The sequence below is a fragment of the Malaclemys terrapin genome, chromosome 1 (assembly GCF_027887155.1).
Source record: "Malaclemys terrapin pileata isolate rMalTer1 chromosome 1, rMalTer1.hap1, whole genome shotgun sequence".
Lineage (NCBI taxonomy): Eukaryota > Metazoa > Chordata > Testudines > Emydidae > Malaclemys > Malaclemys terrapin.
Window position 1 is genome coordinate 231,932,114 of NC_071505.1, and position 15,538 is coordinate 231,947,651.

At 38.4% G+C, this 15,538-nt stretch overlaps 1 protein-coding gene across 1 annotated transcript in view; it reads left to right on the plus strand.

Moving 5' to 3' along the window:
• Positions 1-7,812, plus strand: part of OCA2 (OCA2 melanosomal transmembrane protein) — a 344,911-nt gene extending 337,099 nt beyond the window's left edge. The window contains exon 24 of the mRNA XM_054016529.1: positions 7,213-7,812. Coding sequence (XP_053872504.1) covers positions 7,213-7,300 — 88 coding nt within the window. The 3' untranslated portion in view covers positions 7,301-7,812. The remainder of the gene's footprint in view (positions 1-7,212) is intronic.
• Positions 7,813-15,538: the final 7,726 nt, after the last annotated feature.

Genomic DNA, 15,538 nt, shown 5'->3' on the forward strand with positions numbered 1-15,538 from the left:
ATGCACTGTCATCCAGATATGGTGAGGTTCAGCTTCTGATGCATTTTTCTAACTTCTTTATCCTGATATGATAACTTCAAATAAAATTATCTTCAGATACAACAGGAAAGGAAGAAAAGTGACACAAATGCATCCATGGTATGTTCCTTCCCAGCATCAAACTACTGACATTCTCTCTCTTTTTCATTACAATTTGTTGGCTTTAATTTTTAACATTCTACCCAGGGGTCAGCTGGACTTAATCATTTCCTGTGGGAGGCAGACAATTAATGCCAACAGGAAGGTCACTATATTCATCAGCTGTTGTTGCTATCTCACCATCAATTTGTTGCAGTCTTTTGAAGTCATAACTACACTGCTTTTCTCCATATTTCAACGGGGAGTTCATAGATTTTAGTATTTTTTCATGGTGTTTAATACAGGTGTCTACCATCGCCATCTCTGCATTCTCAGGCTTGAATAGCTTTTGAATAGTTTATTATAAAGGCACTGTTTTTCTGAGACCCCTATATTTCATATGAACTGCACCACAGAGATAATAGAGCTGGGCAAATACTGCAAAAACATTTCTGTGACTATTGATTTGAACATTCAAGTTGGAACTCATAATTAAACATTTTCTTTACAGTGAAGGACTATACTGACTTGCTTTTTTTCCTTCAGATGAGCAGATTTTGGAAGGCCAGCAAAATGCTTACTACAGGTTATGTATGGAAAGCATAAAGTTTATTGTCGAAAAGAATTCAGGAGTTTTTTTTCCAGAATGTAGAATGCACAATTTAACACCATTTATTTTTCTCACTTGAAATTTCATTTCCCTGATCTGAGGTTCATTGCTTGGAGGGACTGTATGGAAAACCTTGGCACAGACTCAAAACAGACAGAAAACTGGGAGAAATTATTGTAATTTTAGCAATCAGAAGAAAATGTGGTTATAGGTTACGTTCAGTGTTTTCAATTACATGTTAACTACTATGTATGGTAACTAGTAGGTAACCACACTATAATTTTTGTGTAATTCCAGGCTATGTGCAATTCACAGTAATTTTAGTGTTTCGTGAATGATCATTGGCAGTGTTAGCCACATGCTATTTTAGAAACAGGTGTCCAATTGTAAAGGTGTCATAGTCATGTAGATAAGCAGGAGCACCTCTTTTTTAGACCTTTTCTTTAAATGGGCACTAGAGCCAATACCAGCTTGTCCTTTCAAATAATGGAAATAACTGTATTTTGCGGACTTGGGATGATGGAAAGTTGAGACAAACAAGAAGGCAGGAGACACAGAGGTCAGCATGCAGTGGAAGACAGAAGAGAAGAAGCAAATAAGGGGATAGGAGGGAGACTAAGAGAAATAGAAGGGATAATAAGAACAGAGAAAGAAAAGAGGGAGATGAATTCCTAGGACCTTGATGACCAGGGGACCACACATTAAAAATATATCCCAAATTAGGGCTGAGTGAATATTGTAAAAAAATTTCCCACCAGCATTCATTCAGATTTTTAAACGGATTTACTTCAACTGTGTTTGCACATTTTTTTGGTGTTAGCTTTACATGTTTTCTAGTGAATCACTATACCTGTAGGAATGGTTGCAGAAGCAGATAGTTTTCAGAATACTTCAATATTTTAAAACTTTCTTCTAAGGGTTATGTTTATCCAGTCGGAGAACAGAAAATATACCATGTACTTTTGGTGACCAATCACATGCTCAGATTTTAAATATCAAAAGTGAAATTTTCTGCTTGTGACACAATTTAATGAACAGTACTAAAACTATTCTGGCTTACTCTGGCAGGAAATTTGGCAGCAATACTCAGAATGAGTTCCTTGAAAATGAGCTGCATACCAAAGATTATTTGCAAAAGTTATTTAGCAAGTCATTTTGGATGAAGACTAAATCTGCAAAAATTGCAGTGTTCATGGATTATTCATAAATGCAAAAAAGTGAAATTTGTACAAATAAATCTTCTCTCAGTTCTAGATGAGATGTAGCACTGGGACTTGCTCCTTGAAAATGAGTTATTTTCTTTATATTTAAATAAATATAGACCCACAGCTCTTTTGTTAAGAAAACTAGTTAACAGCTGCCATTCTTCATCAATGATAACTGTTCTTCCTTCTTCCCAGGGCCGGCTCCAGGCACTAGCTTACCAAGCAGGTGCTTGGGGCGGCCACTCCGGAGAGGGGTGGCACATCCAGCTGTTTGGCAGCAATTCGGCGGACGGTCCCTCACTCCTGCTAGGAGTGAAGGACCTCCCGCCGAATTGCCGCCGCAGATCGCGATCACGGCTTTTTTTGTTTGTTTGTTTGTTTGGCTGCTTGGGGCGGCCAAAACCCTGGAGCCGGCCCTGCTTCCTCCCCACAAAAAGTGTGTGTGTGTGTGTGTGTGTGTGTGTTAATGTTTAAATAAAGAGGATTGCAAACATACCTTTTGATTAAGAACCATGGATATTGCTTTCGTTATACATTCCTTTTGAAAGGAAATGTAAAAGAGCCACCTTGTAAACCAAATGATAGAAACTTCATTAACAGGAGTGACTTGCCTTCCACTCAGAAGCAGCCTTGAATTGCCTCTAGGAGCTTCAACACCCGGATCCAATTTTCGAGGCAGCTTTTGTGATTCAAGATGTGAATTTTTGAAAATGAGCTTGTCACTGTAGGACTTCTAAACCAAAGTGTGGCACATGTTCAAGGACTGGCCTGAAATGACAAGGACTCATATTGTATCTTCTGCTGGGTTAATCATCATCTCATATAACATGGCACTTGCCAGGCATGCAACATATTTCCTTGTTGTATGTGCAGGTGTTGCTAAAGGAGAGGCCAGTAAGTGGGAGAGAAGAATCTGCAAGAAGTGCTCTAGAGTGCTCTATAAATTATATTCTTAAACGGATATTCAGGTATAGATTGGGACCAAATTCAAGCCCCATTTTAAACCAGTGTGCAACCCCACAGCAGTCAGTTGGGTGACATAGAAGTGAGAGCAGAATTTGGCACTCAGTGTTCCTATATACTACTACCATGTTCCACCTCTGTAACAGCTTGAACCACCACTGCCAATGGTTTGATCTTGGAGGATTGCTGGTATCATCTTGCAACTCCAGAACTGATTAGAGAACTCCACCTTCCATTTTGAGAGCTGTCTCTGCAGATCCCCTAATGATTCACTACCCCCTTAGTGCTATGAGCTCAGAACAATCTAGAAGGCAGTGACTGTTGGGTCTGTCTTTCCTCCAGGGTAAAGCACTTTTCCAGTAAATCCCACAATAAGCCAACCCCTCCTGCCCAATTTCTCTGAATGATTCTAATGTCTCTGTCTCATTTTAGAGAGAGCTGCATTATGCTATGACTTTTGCACAAAATGTGTCATTTAGGTGGTATGGTACACAATCGGGTGATTAACTGTAGGTGTATTGTTATAACAGGAAAATGACTCCCTATATAACTAGCCTTACATTTAATATACAGTTCGTTTTTAATTACTTAGGGGAAAAACGAGAGAGATGTTGCACACTCTCCCAAGTGTTGGTGTGCTCACACCCATTTGAAGTGGTGGTGTTGGTGTAAGGAAGGGTTGTTTTGACTTCTGAGCTCTGTTGATCTGTGGTGTTATGATTTGAAGTAGCATCAGATTAGCACACTACCAGGCCCAACCCTAGCTTTGCTTTGGAGGAGCATACCATGACTGCAATATAGTTTCTGATTTGGTCCCCTCTTTATTCCTGTCCCTAACAAACTGATTCAATTCCCTCTTGTTTTTATATTCTCCTTCTCCTAAATACACTGGATGAAATTCTGGCCCCACTGATGTTAAAGGGAGTTTTGCTATTGATTTCCATGGGGTCAAGGATGTCCCCCACTATTCCAGCAGTTGTCCTGAGGCCAATGTTCATTCTGTACACTGCACAGCAACAGTAATGGTGTAGTTTTTATGTTCTGTGAAATACGTTCTTAGATTTGTTTTTTTTAAAGGAAAGGACCTATAAATTACATTGTAAACATTTTGGGGCAGGTACCGTGTCTTCCTGTGTGCCAGTACAGCACCTAGCATTGTGGATCCTGATCCTGACTGCAGTCTTCCAGCACTACAGCTAATAATATTAATAATGTTTTTGTTCAGAACGCTAACACTTCTCTCATCTGCACAATCTGGCCCACTACAAATACCCCAAATAAATCAATGAAGTAAGATATTACGCAACATGAGTATGGGTGGCAGAACCAGACCTTTGACTCTTACTGTTAAAGCAAAGGTATGATTAAAAACCTTGCATGTTGTTCTGCATAATTCATGTACTGCCCGTACAGAATTGCACAAAGCTGGAACCAATTTTTCATTTTTTTTTACAGAAGGGATAGCAATTATTGTTTTTTTAAATCCCCTCTCTTCTTGTCCTTATGCACCCAGGTATTAAGTGCCCTTCATCTCTGAGCTCTTGTGTATCCACTTGTGAGACCCACTAAGTTATATTAGTAAGGACAGGACCTGGGCTTTGCTAAGTCACTAGAGCTTACCCAGCAGAACTGAATTTATTGTTCAGTAAGTGCAAGGTCTAATGTAAGTCTGCAGTTTCTTTTCTTATGAAATCCTTAGCAATCTCAGCTTCACCAGCTGTTGTGTAGAAATGAGCTGTTCATGGAAATCCACTGGATGTATTTACATTTGGAGGAGCACTTTTTTACAGCACCATTTTATTTTTAAAGTGAATTTGTCAGATTTGAGCACTTTTAAAAGTGAGATGGCAAATCTTAGGAAGATCAAATGAGCTCAGAAAGAAAAAGAAGAGTTGATATTGTCTGAAAAGCAGTTAGGTGACCATATAATTAATTTTTTTTTAATTTCAAAGGCAGCTCTAAAACGCAGAAAGCTGTTTGGCAATGCCATGAATTTAATAACACAGTAATTTTGTGAAAGGATAATTGTGCAGCTTTTTAGAATAAGTAACCATTCAAAAGCTAGGACCCCAGACAGTTTAGCTGGGGGAGAAAATATACTACGATACATTCATATGTGTTCAAAATCAAATTCAGACATAAAAAGGAAGCCATGCCTTCTGGGTAACTTTATGACAAGCTATTGAATTCCTATCTTACCAAAACTCACCAGGATTCTGTCACCGTTTTGTTCACATGCGTAAATGAGAGTTACCATACACCTTCTTCAGGGAATATTTGAAAGTCTTGTCAGCCTGGTTGCCCTGTCTAACAATTCCTCATTCCCTTTCCATTCTTCCAAACACCCCTTTCTAACCCCAAACAAGCAAAAACTTAACTCTGCTGTTGCTCACCAACGTTTTGAGAGCTCTGATGCTGCATGGCCACTTAAATCCCAGAGTGACATGGGCCCTCCCAACCTCCTCCCATAGAGGGGAGAGTGGCTGGCATCATATGTAGGAGTTGCCAGAATGGATCAGACTCTATTGTCTAACATCCTGTCTCTGACAGTGAGCAACACCATATGCTCCAGGGAACGTGCCAGAAATCCCACAGTAGGCAGATGTGGGATAATGTGCCTGCCATGAAAGTCTTTACTTGTACATACACTCAGTTTTATGGGTAACTTCTTTTTTTCTTGGGTTGCCTCAGTTTCTGTGGGGTAGTCAATGTGGATGAAAGGCTCACTGGGACATTGGGTCCAGAGTGGTGAAGCTGGCTGGTGGGGACATATCAATGAGGGGTGATGAAGCAGTTATTTTTAACAGAGGTAGTTCAAACTAACATTTTTCTTTATGCTATCTGCCTGTTATTGCTTGTCTACCTTGTCTAAGCTTCTTAGGCAGGGACTGTCTATTATTATGTGTTTATACAGTGTCTAATGCAATGGATTTCCAATCCTGACTGAGGCCTCTAAATGCTACCGTAATACAACCGCTACTAATACCAAAGCTCCTCTAATGCCATTGGACCTGTTCTGCTCAGATCACTCTGCATGGCAATGAAACAGCATTGGAAAAGCGTTACATGAACCCTGGTCAGAATAGTGTTGCAGGTGCAGGTAGGAAGCAGGAGGAAGAGCAGATTGCACCACACTCATCACAAATGTTATTTTCTTTTAAAATGTGTATATTTGTATATGGAGAAAAGGAAGATAAGGAGATTATGGGACCTGAGAGCAGCTACATTCCTTTGCTGCCTGAGTATTTAATGGTGAATGAAGGGTGAAGTTGTCTTGAATCTTCTAGATGCTGCCTAACATAAGTGAGGCAAAAAGCACCACTAATACATTCACATACACTAAGTACATCCTTCTTCAATTGCCAGTGAAGAGAATGAAAGAAATATTGGCACTTCAAAGAACACTATCACACTTTGATGATGGTTAGTAAAACAGGTGGATGAATATGAACATGGAGAATATGAGTAAAAAGGTCATGAAATATGAATGCGAATATGAGTAAAAAGGTATGAAATATGATATGACACTGCAGGACACACAAAGTCCTGCCCAGTCTTCAGTTTCTGTCATTTTGAATTTTCTGTCAATAGAGGCTTTAAAAGCTTAAGTTTATTCTGAAAAATCGCACTGTGGGATTTACCTCTGCTGAAAGAAGTGTTTTGACATGAAAACAAATCTTTTAACACTTTCCCCACAGGCCAAAGAGATTTCCTCAGACACTCACAGAAGCTGGTGCATCTTGTAGGACTATAATACTTTTCAACTGACACTCAAGACCGTTCAGCATTATGGGGATAACTATAGTACCAGCATGATGAGGTTTATAACTTAAATGCCATTGGAAGCCAGCTAAAGGAATATCAGCCATAAACCAGAGTTAGAAAGAACCTTATTAAGGTTAGAGTGTACACACAGTATGAAGGCATAAGTAGTGAATGAGATATCCTACTGCTTGCTTAACTTGTGAGAACTGATATAATTCATGTATTTGCGTATTGACTGGCACACAATCAAGACATTCAGTTCTAGATTCTCAGTTGGCATAAATTGGTGGAGATCCATTGAAGTCAATGGAGCTTTGCTGATTTACACCGTGTGAGGGTCTGACCCACACTTTTCTAAATGTCATAACTGGATCATTGTCATGCAGTGATCCAGTTATGTTCTTTGATTTTTTTTGAAATGTTGTAAAGGTATTAAAAGCTAAGAACTTGTATGATAGACTTTTTGAAAGTAAAAGTTGACTGCCATGTTATTGCTTAGCAAACAAAGTGTTGCATTCTTATTGCTCTTTCCTTATTTTGTTGTTGTTTCAGGTTGGGTTTCCCCATGATGATTGTGTCCTGTACTATTGGGATGTGTTATCTCCTTGTTGCTCATGTCGTACTGGGTTGGAACTCTTAATAATTCATACTTTCAAGACCAAAAGAAGCTTTCTATCTCGTTCGATCTATACATCAGAGCACTAAGAAGACACCATAGAAAAGAAGAAGAAAAAACCACACTTTAAAAAGCGACATATTGATTAAAATGATTGGCAGTCTTAGTTTTTGTCACTCATAACCTTATGTTCTGTGAACAATTTGCAGAGCTGAGTACTGAAGTTTAAAGGATTCAAATTGTTTGTCATGGTCAATATTAATAAGCACATAAAGAGATACCATCACAAGGGAATATGTTGTGTCCTGAAACTTTGTCTTGTTACAATCTGAGTACAGTCACAGATGAAAAGACCTCATTCACAATGAAAGATGTTCAGTAGTTTCTTCTTAGGGGTTCATTTGTCTTTGTCAATATATTTAGCTATTTGTATTAAAGTAACTAACATTCAGTGTGTACAAGCTGTAACAATAGACATATAAGCAGACAATCTGTACACTATGAAGGATGTACCGTTGTCTGTGTTCAAAAATAAAAACATCCCAATAAGAATTTGATATGTAAGAAATTATTCTTTTGACATTGACTAAGAAGTCATATGCCCTAATGTGTTTTCAGTTTAAAATTTCTTGTTCTTTCTAATCTTGTTGGCCATAGAATGTGGCAGAGCAAAGCAATGAACATTTTTCTTTCAATTATTAATTCAGTTCTTTAGTGGATTACCCTAAATCTTTTAATAGGTTCAGATATACCTGTAAAATGAAATCATACTTTGGCTGTGCTTTTGTGTTCTTTGATAATACGGTGTTAAATTATATCTATTTATCTATATAGATATAGATATATAGATTCATATATTTGGCTATTGGGCCAGGTCACATTATTTATTATGAAAGCGATTTCAATCCTCATCGTCTAAACCTTTCCTGGCATTGGCCCAAATAAAGGTCCCTCTTGTCCTGTGTAATGCTAGAACTGACATGCTGAAGAGTGAAACTCGTGTGAATAGGAGTGAATTTCAGTGAACGAATGCAGAAGAACAAATGATGTCACTTGCCCCTGTTTCTAGTAAAGTGATTTGGTAAGTGACAAAGGAAACCGGTAACAGTCTCTTTCCTCTGGAGGATTTAATATTAATAATAAATCATATAGCTTGACCCACCCAAGTAGCTGGAGTAGCTGATCATTTGCAGGTTGTATTCCTTGACTAAATGCCTTTGGATTTAAAATATAATTTAATTAGCATAATTCAAATTAGCTACAATGTTCCTTCAAAGAATGATTATCCCTCCTCCATGTTGCCTCATCTCAATAATGAGCACAAACCCCGGACCCCCTTTTCAATATGTTATAAACAAACAGAACAAATAAACCCACCCTGAAACATATACTTATGGGACTGAGCTGGGCCTAAGTCCCATTCAAATCCATAGGAAAGCTGCAAAGTTTTTCTTTTGGAGGAGTGCTTTACTCCGTAATGAATGAAATTCTGTTACCATTCGAGAAACGTGGGTGCTAATTTGTGTTGATCCATAGTTTTAAAAAATCATGGTAATTTCAATTGCCCTCCACATTTCTCATGTTATGCTTCTGATAGTGAGGTCAAGGGATTGCTCTTTACATGCTGAATAAAACAAGTGAGAAAGCTGATTCAGACCCTCTTAAATGCCTTTGTTCTTACATATTGCCTTTTACTCACCAATGTATATAATATGTTTCTTTTTCTTATCTATAAGAATCAAGCTTACCTTTTCAGGGCCAAGTCTTCTACATAACTTTAAAAAGCAACAACAAAATTGTAAGAAAAATAAACCCTTGTTTGAGTTCCAGCAACACCAAACATAGTCAAGATAATAATATGGTTGCACTACCACACATGAAAATACATGGCCCCATTTGCAACTTCCTGAAAAGGGATGGGGGAGGGCATTAGGTCACATTACCACCTACCCATCACATCTACTCATCCAAAATACTGGTGTGGGTAGGTGGTCTCATTGATTTCTATTTAGGAAGCTCTGCCAGCAGGACTGTTTTGAGATTTTCTTTGTCCTAAACTACTTGATCTGCCAGTGGTAGGTGTATAGTACACAGGGAATAAAATATTATGTTTAAACAGTTATCCCATATTCTGAGGCAACCAAAAGTTTTAGAATAAATTGTCTATTTCTAGAAGAAGTTTGCTATGCTGTAATATTTTTCTGATAATTTCCTTGAAATAAAACTGATTTATTTCCTGGAGTATCCTTGCTGCTTCATTTGTATTGTGAGACCAGGCTTACTGAGAGCGCAGAGGACAAATGAGGAACATAAGATAATGTTGTTTGTTTGCACAGGGTTTTAAGTGATTGTAATCGAGTGCTCAGCAACCAAAGGAAGAATGGTGATACATCAACATGTTTTTCTGCCGTATTACTTTTGTCTGCTGAAGTGAGAAACAATGTGCTTAAATGAGAATTACACACATGCTTCAGAGCATTTCAAGATAATGCCGTAATTTTCATTGACTTCCTTCATAATTATCAGAGTAATCTGCACAGCAGAATGGCTACATGCTCAACATAACTAGTGCACGGGATTGGTTGGAATACTATTTACAACGAAAATGAATTTAAAAGTTTGAAAAACAGAGAAGTTTAGTAATACATTATATAATTAGGTCATCGATTGTATGCTTAAGGCTGGTATCTGTGAGCCTGATTCTCATTTTCACGAAGGCCCCTTTACATCACTCTGGCAATGGAACGGGTTTTAGAGTGAATGTAAATTCATGCCTAGTTTGAGGCTCTTTTACCAGAATGGTGTAATGAAAAAACAGGCCTTGTATGTACAATTTTCACCCCTTTGGCCTGACAGGAAGTATGCTCCAGCCTAAGATTTAAGAGACATGGATTAAATTCCTGGCTTTGGGGAAGTCACTTAGCCTCTCTGTGTCTCAGTTCCCCATCTGTAAAATGGAGATGATAGCACTTCCCTATGTTACAGATTGTGAGAGGCTCAGATAGCAATGGGGATTATATTAGTGCCATAGATAGATTCACTGCTACATTACTCTATTGAAACCAATGTGGAACACAGAAAACTTTTAGAACCTACATTGCAAGAGAATTCAGAAATAACTACCCCCAAAAGAGAAGATATCTTACTGGTAGTCCAGAAGACCTGCCTACTGATCTGATTCATTATTATTAATCAAATAATATTTTAATACATTTATCACTATGGTAACCAAGTGGCTCTGAATGCATCACTTCAATTCAACCAAAATAATGTTTAAAATCTATCACAGTTGTTTCAGAGAAGATTCCAATGTTCTTCCTGTAAGGACAAGTACTATATAATTTACTTTGACTCTTTATGACAAACAGGAAGTATGAAAGCATGGGAGGCTTCAACAGAAGTATCACTTCTCTTGACCTGTAAATTCCTCTAGAATTGTAAACATCAAGGATAATATTATGCAAATTTAAAGAAAGATGATCTTTTGTGAATTTGTTATTCATTTTTCACCCATTTGAATAGCTTTGTACGTAATTGAGATGTAACAGTAAATGAGGACTTCCTTTTCCTTTCTGCTCATTGTTGGCAATTTTAACATTTAAAAGCAGAAATGCATTTAACTCTTGATTGTAAGCATCTTGTATGAAAGCCTAGCCCTAATGGGGAATGTTGCCACTGATTTCAATAAAGCAAGGATTTCACCCTTGATTCACAACCGCTATAAGAATGAAATGTACTACAGTATGATATTTGTGATACTAACTTCAGAAAATGGAAATCCAACAGAAGGGAAGCCAATAGAAAGGAATATAAACTACAGCAAGCATTGTGTAAGAAGGAAGGTTAAGATGGAATTTGAAGACCAGATTGTCGAAGAGATGAAAACAAATAACTATATCAAATATATCAAAACTAGGAAGACCATGGGTGCATTGGACTGCCACTGGATAAGGGGAACAATTAAAGAAAGGGGACAATACAAAATAATGAATGGTATAGAACAGGTAGAGTTGGCATGTTTATTGAGCCTTTCTCAAAATACAATACAAGGGGACAGTCAATGAAAATATTAGGCAGTGAATTTCAAACTGATTAAAGGAAATATTTTTCACATCACGCACAAGTTGTCTTTGGAACTCACTGCAATAGGATATCACTAATGCAAAATTAAACAGAAATAATTGTCATTTATATGTGAGCATCCAGAGTTACAATAATAAGGATTAGTAAACCTCCCAGGATTTTGAAAGAGATAGAATACCTCATGCTTCAGGGCATAAGTCAAATTCTAACTAATAGGCATAGGAAGAAACTTTCCTTGTTGGGTAGGTTATTTCTAGAGTTTGTTGGGAATTCTCCAACAAAAATTGGGTTTTCTCTGGAAAAATGCTGAGTTTGTGTAAAATTTCGAGGTTTTGGAGTTTTCATTCCACCTTGAAACAAAACAGACCTTTCCATTTTTTTCATGGAGACAGAGACCCACTGCAGAATAGCTCATATCATGGTAGTTATAGCACTCATGTGGGATGTGAAAGACCCAGTTTCAGGTCCCTGCTATGCCTGATTCAATTTCAATCTATATATTGGGGGTAATGACATCTACTTTTGTAAACACTTAGAAATCTACACATGCTATATAGCTACTAAGTACTATTTTTATAAATAACAGAATTAGGATTAGCTGCAAATACCATCTATTATTTTAAAGACCCAGGTGTGGAAAAAATGTGGAAGCACCCTTGTTGATTCGTCCAGTCTCTCTTCTGCCCACCTTAGCAGCACTATCAGTCCATCCTGTGACTGCAGTTACTTCAAACTCCCTTCTGGCCACAAATCAGTTCTCTGTCTCCCCTCCAGCAACTCAATCCTCTGCCTCACCACAGCCTCATTAGCAAAATTCACCCATTAGCTTCCCACCTTGTGCCCTCCTTGTGCCTTCCTACACCTTGTGCCTCTGCCTTCTAGCAAAATTAATTCTCTGCCTTCCCTCAGATGATTAGATAGGGCGCAAATTGGACAAGGGCCACATTGCTCACAAATTCCCTGATTCTATATTCCACCCAACCTCCTTCAAATCCAATTTTTTTCCACTATAGTTTCTCCATTACAGACATGTGACAACCTATTAAAACATAGATTGTATGAAAAAGGAGCCACACATTCTGTGCAATTCATGCGAGCCCATAACCTTATTTATATGAACCTCTTGTCCTTTCTACATGTCATCTGGCACTAACGCTGAAGCCTGAGATTAGAAAAAGAATATAGAGAAGCAGGGGGATTGTTGGTTCAAGGAATTAGTAATAGGCTATTGAGCCTTTCACCTCAAGGGCACTGCTCAAACCTCACTAAGGTAAGTATTTACTGTAAATCATTTCTATTTGATGTCTGTTCTATATCTTCTGTGAAGTGAGTTTGGTGGTCTTGCCTGGTGAGCAAGTGCCACATAGTACATAGCTCTAATGGATAGCTTGAGAAAAATGACCAAAGAGCTGACTAGGCATCATGGCTGGAGCAATAGACCTGCTACTAATTCTTCAAGAAAATGGACTGATGTTTCTTGATTAGGAGCATGCAGACCTGGCCCAAGCTAGGTGGGGAAAAAAAAAAAAAAAAAAAAAAGCGTAAAGGGGACTGTGCAGTCCTGTAAGGAGGCAAGGGAAATGTTAGTGAGCATGTCTGGGTGTCTTCACCCTCCTCATTCAATCCATCTGCCAAGTTAATGGAAATGTTCCCATTAACTTTCCTGGGAATTGGATCAGGCCCTGTCTGTGGTGCTTCCCTGTCAAGGTAGAGAGACATTACTGCGGAAGTGTGGAGAACGTTGAAATGCTGCTGCTTATGTTCTACCTCCTTTGTGACTAAATACAGACTTCAGTCTTCAGGGCTGTTAATCCAGCAACCATTCAAAACTCTAATAAATCAATAAATGGAAATAAAGGAAATAATTTATTCCTAAATTTGCCAGTGCCAGTTAATAGTTGATCTAGCTAGCCAGCTACCATCTCACATATTTAATAGTGTATTGGGAGAGCAAAACGCTATAGCCATTGAGTTGAAGGTTTAAACCCTCAGCAAGTCGGAAACTGCTTTGGCTTGTGAGGGTAAATTGAAAACAAAAGTTTTTCCTGAATTGACTCAGGAGTGCTTAAGGCTCAGGGTGCTTTTGTTTGTTTGTTTTGTTTTGTTTTCCTCCTCACCATCACTCCTGCATTTACTGTTGAGCTCAGAGAGCTAACAGCTACAGCCACCAAAATCGAATTTTTAGCCTCTCAACAAGTCTGAGAGTGGGAGATCTGCAAATTGCAATTTTTCTTTCTTTGTTTTATATAAAAAGAACAAGTTATTTGATTTTTTCCTGTGAGGTGGAAGTATTTAAAGCTTTGGGCTGCTGGTTATTTTCTCTGGAACAAGAAGTTTATTGGTAGATGGGTGTTGGGAATGAGGCAATGCATTTCAAGTTTGCCTTGAAGGTTCATGCACTTTCATTGAGTCTGGTCAGTACGTGTCTAAGCACTGTAACATAAGTGGTACAAATGACAGACCTGAATGGTATTCCTCCACCTCCATACCTTGTGAGAGTGAGAAAAAAATACTCCTCTAAGATTACAAAACTCAGGGGTTTCTGACCCTAAAACTTGAGGTAAGAAAGGAATAGAAAAGTAGCTAGATCCAGCTGACGAAAAACCTCTAATAAACCACAATAAATCCTGTACTGCGTTCACATACATAATTGATAGTGGTTGCCATTAAAATCCTGACAATTACTGTTTTGAAAGTAATGAATATTACTACATACTTGGCAGTATAGGCAGCACCACCTTGAGGTTTTTAAGGTCAGGCTTGACAAAGCCCTGGCTGGGATGATTTAGTTGGGGATTGGTCCTGCTTTCAGCAGGGGTTTGGACTAGGTGACCTCATGAGGTCCCTTCCAACCTTGATATTCTATGATTCTATAGCTAAGTTTCCTGATACTTCTAATTACAAGACTCCTGGATCCAGAGTCAGTTGCTTACAACTTTTCCAAACTTTAACAATTTGGGTTAAAAATTTCACTGCTGAGTGTTTTCCTCATGCTAAATTTTTGGCAAAAGTTTCAGCAAAAATGGTTCAGCTGTTTCCGAGAACAAGATTTTTAAGCCCGTATTTTCTAAAACAAAACAAAAAACAAAAAAACCCATGCCACCTTTTTATTGAGAAGTTCTAGTGCCCCCCGGGCCTTGAAGCAGGGAAAACTGGCAGGAAGTTACCGTGGTGTCAGGGATATGTTTTTTTTCTGGCCCATGAAAAACTGCACAAATTTGGCCATGTTAAAACACTTTGAAAAATCTCAGTTCACACCTGCTTAGTAGAGGCTGCTTAGAATTTGACAGCTAAATGTTCATAAGATTCTGCCTGACTTGAGCATGCTCTATCGTAGGGCTGCACGGGATGAACAGAACTTCCCTGCAATCTCTGGTCCTAGGTGCTGTGGCTCTGGAGCCAGGCACTGAGAACAAGCAGAGTCTCTCTCTCGTGCTTTCAGTGCTGCCCTTGCTACAGCCCAGGCAGCGTGGGGGAGGAACAACCTGACTGGAATACAGAGGGGACAGGAGTAATCTTAATGTTGGCATTTCCTAACTTCTACCTGTTTCACTTTGCAACCTTAATGCTCTTTGAATATTTTTGCATGTAATAAGTATGTTTATAGTAAGCGTATGGAAATTAATTAAGCTAGAATCAAATTGAGGCCACTTTAATGCTGAATGAGAGTCTCCACACAGGGGTTTAATGCAGTTTAACTAAGCCACTTTACATTTGCATTTTTAGTTCATTCTGATTCACTTTCCTGAATGTCCCCATGTAAACAAGCCCTTTAAATCTCCCCTTCCCTAAAAATAGGGAAGATGGGGATTGTGTTGTAGGGAGAGCTTTAGACTGTCTGAGAAAGTCTGACTGTCTCAAAGCAAGAGAGTGCAGCTGAGGATAACAGGTTTTTTGAAACAGACAGTGCTCTTATTATGTTAATAGGTTTTCTGCTAAAACAAAATCTGTACTAAAGTGTTGGATTTTGTAAACAAGTTGTCAACATCCTTTTTTATGTATTCAGATTACAGTTTTGGCTTATTATTCCTAGTAAAATTGATGCCAACTTGCATTACATTTGATTGTGGAACGATTCAGGCATCACCGTGATAAAACATAAAGGAACTCACACATTTCTTCCCGCTAACACTAAGCAAAAGTCTTGTGTAACTTAAACACATTTGACTCTTCAGTGTG